The sequence below is a fragment of the Carlito syrichta genome, unplaced genomic scaffold, assembly GCF_000164805.1.
Source record: "Carlito syrichta isolate Samal-C Ts95f unplaced genomic scaffold, Tarsius_syrichta-2.0.1 Scaffold301882, whole genome shotgun sequence".
In the NCBI taxonomy this organism is placed as follows: Eukaryota; Metazoa; Chordata; class Mammalia; order Primates; family Tarsiidae; genus Carlito; species Carlito syrichta.
The window spans coordinates 82,893-90,525 of record NW_007245978.1 but is presented as its reverse complement, the minus strand read 5'-3'; the positions used below and the strand labels follow the sequence as shown (position 1 = coordinate 90,525).

Sequence of the window (7,633 nt, the reverse complement as noted above, 5' to 3'; positions counted from 1 at the left end):
GTCTAAATGCAGAGAGGCGAATTAGTTTGCAAAATGTAAAATGCAATAGGAAATTGCATTTTACTCACATAAGGAATTCATGAGGGTTAAGAGCCAGAAGCATCTGATGATCACAGGCTTAAGTTGCTAGAGGGACTCAGAAAAAGATAAAGGGGTTCAATTTTATAGAATATCTTTTTTTTTATGAAATGAGGGATCCATTATCTTATATAATCAATAGCTGAATATTCATCCATCCATTTGTTCATGCATTTATTCATTCATTTGCTAAAGTAGACACTCTAAAATATCTACTGGGCCAAAACTTGCGCTAAATCCTAGGTATTTGTGGCACTTTCAATCAGTATTTTTCCTTCTGCCTGGTTTTTAGATTTTGTGAACAAATCCAGGGCATGGTATCCCAGTATATTTCAAAGAATTTTATATTAAATATGCTTCAGGAACCATAATCAGGTCATTAATTATGGCATAGTTTGAAGTTTTCATCCATTAATCCAAAGAAGAGTTCACCTAGGAGTATTTCCTTTGATGCTCAGAATCTCATTTTTTGGCTCAAGATGTCTTTTGTATACCACATGCCTAGTGAAGTATGAACAAGGCTCAGTCAACAGTAAACTGCCTTCACGATCAAAGAAGCACTTATATTTCTGCAAATTGTGTCTCCGAAAGTTGTAAGGTTCTTGCTGTCCTTGTTGAAAAGTGTATCCATTGTGACACAGACATATATTCTGAGTTTTCTCAAAGGATAGTGGAGAATGGACCTCTGCATCCCACGTCCCTGCCTGGGCCCATCAGTTAGTGTTGCTTGTATAAACTCTCAATTCTACCCTGGTGCTAACATAATTCTACTTCAGTGGTCTAGAGTTCTACCAACTAGCTCTAAGACATCCAAAATTATTTAGTTCAGCATTTCGTTCTGCACAGCATGACAACATGATTTTCTGATGGTAACAGAGAGGGAACTACTCAGGAAACAAATCAAACATATGTCAAGATGCCAATATCCTGAATATATTTATTCATGTTTGTATTTGTGGATGGAAAAATTTCTTCCATGCTATGAAGCTTAGTTAAAAACAAGTTGTTACAAATCAATAAATAATAACTATAACTATTATCTAGTGCAGACAGAATAAACAGATGCAACTACTTTGCTATACACAAGACTTTACATTTCTTGTTATAAAACTGACACACAAGCCATCATTTTCCTTTCTTTGTAGTATTTTCCCTTGAGATTTAATTATTTATTGCACAATACTTTGTACTTGTCTTACCAGTTTCAGCTTTGTAGCACACCAGGGAATTACAAACACTTCCACTTAGAACATTTTTCTACCAAATAGGGCTTATTTTCTGCTATTAGTTCATTTATATATTACAAACCAAAAAAAAAGCAAAGGACAAACATGATTGTGTGAGTGTGTGTTTGTGTGTGTGTGCGCGCGCTTCAAGCTGGGAATACTGAGTGGTATGAAACGCTTTCGCCTGTCTGGGCATCAAAATCATACACAGGCGTCATTAAAAACTCACTTAGCTAACAGCAGGGGAATCACTGGGCACTGGGATGGTTATTCAAAGACTAGGCAAACAGAATTCCCCAATGCTGTTTCCATTCGGGTTCTCCAACTCGAACGCTTCTAGCTGACGATACTCAAAAGTCACGCGATTGATGTGCCTTCCACTGGAGACCAAGCGCACCACGGTGTTGTCACAGCCAACTTTCATTTGGGCTATAATTGATGGAAAAAATAAAGGTTATAAGCCAACAGGTTAGAAACTACACGATCAAACCGTTTCTGTTAACCAGGTATTTTATTTACTTTTTTACATTTTTGAGTGGAGGTCTTGCTCTGTTGCCCAGGCTGGAGTGTAGTGGCCGTCACTGCTCACCACAGTCCCAACTTCCTGGACTCAGGTGATCCTTCTGCCTCAGTCTCCAGAGCAGCTAGGACTACAGGAGTGCACCACCATGCCTGACTAATTTTTATTATCATTTTGTAAAGACAAAGTCTCGCTATTTTATCCAGGCTGTTCTCCAGCTCCTGGGTTCAAGCAATCCACCTGCCTCGGCCTCCCAAAGTGCTGGTATCACAGGTGTGAGCCACCATACCCAGCCTTGACCAGTTAACTGAAATGCAGCAAAAGCCAGGGGAAATGCAGCAAAAGCCAGGGGATGTATCTTCCTCTCACCTACTCAAACCATGCATCTTCTATCAGGTGAAACATTTTAGTTCTCATTTTTACTATAATTTGTAAGTAATTCTATAATAATGTAATTGAACTCAGCCTTTGGCCTTATGCGCAACACCTCTGTTGGACAAATAAAACTGACTGGAAAGAGGCAAGAAGTGTCTTCTGGCCCTGTTTGCCTGTAAAGCTTGGGCGGTAAAGACAGGCCTAGGCGATGGGTCCATCGAGAAGGCGCCGTTGCTCTGGCTGTGGGTTTGCAGGAGCGGCAGTACCGCCCTCTAGGGACAGGTCGGAAATCTGCAGGGGCAGTTCTGGGTTGTCACAGCATGGAGGTTGCAAGTGGCATTTCGTGGGCAGGAGCCAGAGGACAGAAGGCACTGCTAGACACTTATGAAGACAAGAAAAATCATCTGCGTTTATTGTTTTCTGAGTTTAGATTAAAACTCCGTTTTACTCATAAATTAATCATTTGCATGGTGTCAATATACACGGAATATACTAGTTTTCATCCTGTTACCCACCTGTACGCTCACGACCACCACAGCCTCAACTTGCTGGGATCACCTCCACCCAGTCTTCCAAGTAGTTGGAATGACAAGAGCACGCCACCACACCCGGGTGCTTTACCTTTGCTCTCTCACTTTTCTGTGCTTCTTTGTGAAACAGCTTCTGATGCCCTCACTACTCTGAAATCTAATCTTATTTGTTATGGGTGTAAGCATCTGACAAGCTTTAAATCGCATCTAACACAGGTGTGCCTGGGCAGTTATATATTGAAACTTATATTATTGTTATTAAAAATTACTTTCCAGGTTGGGTGCAAAAGCTCACACCTACAACCCCAGCACTTTGGGAGACCGAGGTGAGAGGACTGCCTGAGCCCACAGGTTTGAGATCAGCCTGGGCAACTTGGCAAGACCTCATCTCCACAATAGATTTTTAAAAATTACCTGGGTGTGGTGGCAGCTACTTGGAAGGCTGAAGCGGAAGGATCGCCTGAGCCCAGCAGGTCCAGGCTGCGGTGGCTGTGAGCATGCCACTGCACTCCAGCCTGGGTGATGGAAACTCCGACTCAAAAAAAAAAAAAATTACTTTCCTTTTATTTATCCAGCTTCAAGCTGGTTCCTGAGGTAAGATTTATCTTCCCCACAATAGTTTTTCTGCTGTTTTAATTTTCTCAATCTATTTTTTCCTCACTTTGTCTCTATCAGGCATTTTTAAATTCTGAGAAATGCTAGCATTATCATAACATAACAAGGACCTCACAAACGAGTACCTGGGTTTAAATGAAGTAAAACAATTCAGTACAGTTATTGAGGAAAAAGCCAATTTTAAGACATAATAAATATAAGGCCTATAAATATTTTAATATAATTACCGGGGAATCTGAGTTAAGCTTCTACCAGGAGGTCCAAATTTATTTTTCTTTAAATAGTTTGAAGTTTCATTCTTTTTTATCTTAATCTGAACTTTAATCTGTATAGCAAGTCCTGTTTTCTTTACTTAACATGCATATGAATTATGTATGATTTTGACATAATTCCTAATTAAATCCAATTTGAAGGGCAGACTCTAATAATTTGACATTGTCTGAATGACTTGGGAGGGGCTTGTGGAAACGGTGAATGAAAAAAAAATGAAGTCTAAAATGAACCAAAGAGTTATATAGCTGGGCATCGTGGCTCACGCCCATAAACCCAGCACTTTGGGAGGCAGAGGCGAGAGGACTGCCTGAGCCCAGGGGTTCAAGACTAGCCTGGGAAACCTGGTGAGACCTCGTCTCTACAATAAATAAAAAAAATTAGCCAGGCATGGTGCTGTGTGCCTATAGTTCTAGCTACTTGGAAGGCTGAGGTGGAAGGATTGCCTGAGCCCAGCAGGTTGAGGCTGCGGTGGCCGTGGAGCATACATTCCAGCCTGGGTGACAGAGAGACTCCAACTAAAAAAAAAAGAAAAAGTTACATAATTCAAGCCTTAAAGTTGTCTTAAAACTGGTTTCAATTATCTAGGTAATTTAGGCAAAAGTAGGTTTTGGCCTTCTTCTCAACCTCCTGCCTAATTCAAGTTGTATTATTCCAAGCAGAAAGTTGACCCTGGCTTCACTGATCTGAAATTCAAATCTTTGCTGTCTTTTAGTGTTTGACTCTTCTTGTTCCCCAGCTTAAACACATCTCCTCTAAAGTGCTCGCCCGTCACCAGCACGGAGGCCATTCTGTGCCTCAGACAGTGCAGACAACAGGCTATAGAGGTTGCAGACACAGACAGGGTCACCTAGGGCTCAAATGTCAAGTAGCATAAAAGAATCCTCTGGTTTCTAGCATACTGGAATTTTAGAAATCTTTTCCTTTACCTGGATTAGAAAGCTTGCCTTGAGCCCAGGCCTACTTTTAATCTTATCTGAAACTTTTAAAATGCAGATGCACCTAGGGAAAGGACATATCAGACTTTAGAGCACACCTGCGTACAGTCTGTGCTTGATGTCCTGGGGGACTGGTTCTGGGACTTCCCAACAGCCGCAAATACTCAAGTCCCTTGTATAAAATGTCTATATATTCTTTTCAACCTACACACATCCTCCAGTATACTTTAAGACATCTATAGATTACTTACAATACCTAATACAATGTAAAAGCTACGTACATTTTTACTATACTGTATTGATTTTTACTAGTATTCTTTTCCATTGTTGTATTGGCTTTTTTCTGAGTATTTTCTAACCTCCATTGCACGAATCAATGGATAGGGAATGCACAGATAAGAAGGGCTGACTATATGTTAACTGTTTCTCAAATGTTTTATTCCTTAAGGTCCAGCATCACTCAGAGAGAGAAAATATGAATGGGTCGACTGGATTTAATTATAAAGGTAACAGTTAATCAAAAGGACAGTCTGCTTTGCAGCTTCATTACCTTGTTGGCTAACGATCTCTGGTGACAAGAGAGGAAGAAGGCTAAGGTAAGGACTAACTTTGGGATTGGAGGCTGGTGTCCTACCTCTTCTGTTTTACTTTTGTCTCTTTAAGATAGCCTAAGATTCCCGCATCTGAAGTCGAGATGTGGAAGTGGCCTTTACAGGACTGTTTTCTGGACGTCTCCTCCCACTCCCAGACTCTATAGATTCGTTTGGTCAGGAGGTCAGTAACTTCTACCCATCCTCATCCCATCCAAGTGCAATCAAGTGAAAAATCCTTACTGGTCCCTGACAGGGAAGACCAAACTCTGTTTGTCATGCTGCATACTAAGCCCGTCTTTCATTACCGGTGACCACTTTCAGATTTCAGATTTCAGCTCTATGTTGCAGTGGCCTTTGAGGGGCTGGTTTATATCTTAGAAGTAGGAGACAATCTGCAGTTCTAAGAATTTCTAATAAAGCTGATCACTTTGTTGTTAATTTACTATGAGTAAAACACACATATGGAAAACTTAGCTATGATTTCATTATTATACTATTACCAATTGATAATAAATCTATATTTGAACCATTTTTTTTCATCAAATATATAAACACTTTCATCTCTAGAAAATGAAAGCAGGGACTCCCAAGATGGAAAGAACACAGAATTTAAAAACATTGTCTTTTTGTAGTTTTGTGTGGGGCCAACCTTAAACACACATCCTAATTGCTTCATAGATTTTTCTCCCAATGCCAGATAGTTTAGTAATAGATTTTGATACTATATGTAGGATCAAAAGTAAATTCTTCATACTGGCTGGTTGTACAAAATGAAGTTTTTTGTTTTTTGGTTTTTTTTATGAAACTCATCTTCCAATGTTTAAAAAACTGGAGATGCTTTATTTTTTAAAATCTTGTTAGGCATGTAAGTAATAATCAAAGAGTATCTCACCAGAGCCGTGAAAGGGGTAGCAGAGGTCAGCTAACAGCATCATCTTGGAAGGGTCTAATCCAGTTCCTCCCAGCAGCTCCACAAAATCTCCTACGCCCCCACAACCTGCTGAGGGTTTCTGAGGGAAAAAAGCAGAGGAGAAAGACACATCTAAACCAACCACAAAAGCCACGCCATTTGACCAATGGCGGGTCGGTGAGCTCTCTGAATCAGCCCCAAATATCCTGGCAGTGCCATTTAACATTCGGACTCAGGAAATTAAAAGACATTTTTAACAAAAATTGTAAGAATTGCTTTGCTAAATCAGTTGAGTAATCACTTTTTAATAAAGATGTGAACATCCTTTTCATTTTTTTAAAAGCTTTAGGACTGGAATGATGAAATGGGAATCTGTAAACTTCACATGAGATGTATGAAAATTGAACCTGAAAATGCTTTGCATTTCAAACCATTTGGCCACACATCCTGAAATACTTGAACTTCTTAATGCAAAGTTCAACCAAGTCAAATATCTGCATTTTATAAATAGGGCTTTCACATAAGTTTTTCCTTCACATCACCTCTTCTTTGCAAAGGAATTTTTCTGCTATTGGAACACATAGTTTCTACCAATAAGAACTTGGGTTAATTATGAGTATATTAAAGAATAAAATTCTGATTTGGGTCCCAAGTTAGCTAGAGTTACCACCATCTTTTGTCTTTCAACTAAAACAAATTTATTTCAAGGTAATCGAAAGAAGCATTGATTCTAAGACTTTGGGTGGTCCACTGTGATCACCTGTTTTTGCTTTCCTTCATCCTTTCCACGCAGCCTGTCCAATTCCCATGCCTCACTTTCCCACACAACCGAAGCAGCCTTTCTCTGTCCCAGACGCGCTTTGGGCCACCATCTCCCATGATCAGGGCTGACCTTGTGGGTGTGCCAGGGGGGGCAGCTGCATAAAGCCAGTGAGAAGGGTCCTGTTCTTCGTTCTCTGGTGCATTCTTCCTACATTAGTCACAAGGGTGCCCACATTTTCACTTGTACTGGCCCCCAGAATTTGTGTAGCCAGTTTTGCCTGCAATCCTCATCTTCACTGAGGTATGTTCATTAAGAGATGCAGTGGAATGAGACAAGCTGCTCAGAAGTTAACCAGATACACCCAACACTTAGGAACCAAAGTCTAAAACAGAGAACTTGAGGTCGGGCACAGTGGCTCATGCCTATAATCCTAGCACTTTGGGAGGCTGAGGTGAGAGGATTGCCTGAGACCAGCCTGGGCAACTTAGTGAGACTTCGTCTCTACAATAAATCAAAAACAAGCCAGGCGTGGTGGCGCGCACCTGTAGTTCCAGCTACTTGGAAGGCTGAGGCAGAAGGATGGCCCGAGCCCAGCAGGTCGAGGCTGTGGTGGCCGTGAGCGTGCCATTGCCCTCTAGCCTGGGTGACAGAGTGAGACTCCAACTCAAATAAATAAAGTAAAAGAGAACTTGAAACACACACACATATATAAACCCACACATTCAGACATCTAGAAGGACAATGAAATATGACTGGAGCCAAACACAAGTAAGAAAACAATAGAATGGCAGCTGGTGGCTCATGAAGTGCACCCA

At 40.7% G+C, this 7,633-nt stretch overlaps 1 protein-coding gene across 1 annotated transcript in view; it reads right to left on the bottom strand.

Annotated features, from left to right (window-relative positions):
• Positions 1–989: 989 nt before the first annotated feature.
• CRHBP (corticotropin releasing hormone binding protein) overlaps positions 990–7,633 on the bottom strand; it is a 12,644-nt gene continuing 6,000 nt past the window's right edge. Inside the window, exons 4-5 of the mRNA XM_008055553.2 lie at positions 6,038–6,155; positions 990–1,733 (exon numbers count right to left, since the gene is read on the bottom strand). Coding sequence (XP_008053744.1) covers positions 1,576–1,733; positions 6,038–6,155 — 276 coding nt within the window. The 3' untranslated portion in view covers positions 990–1,575. The remainder of the gene's footprint in view (positions 1,734–6,037; positions 6,156–7,633) is intronic.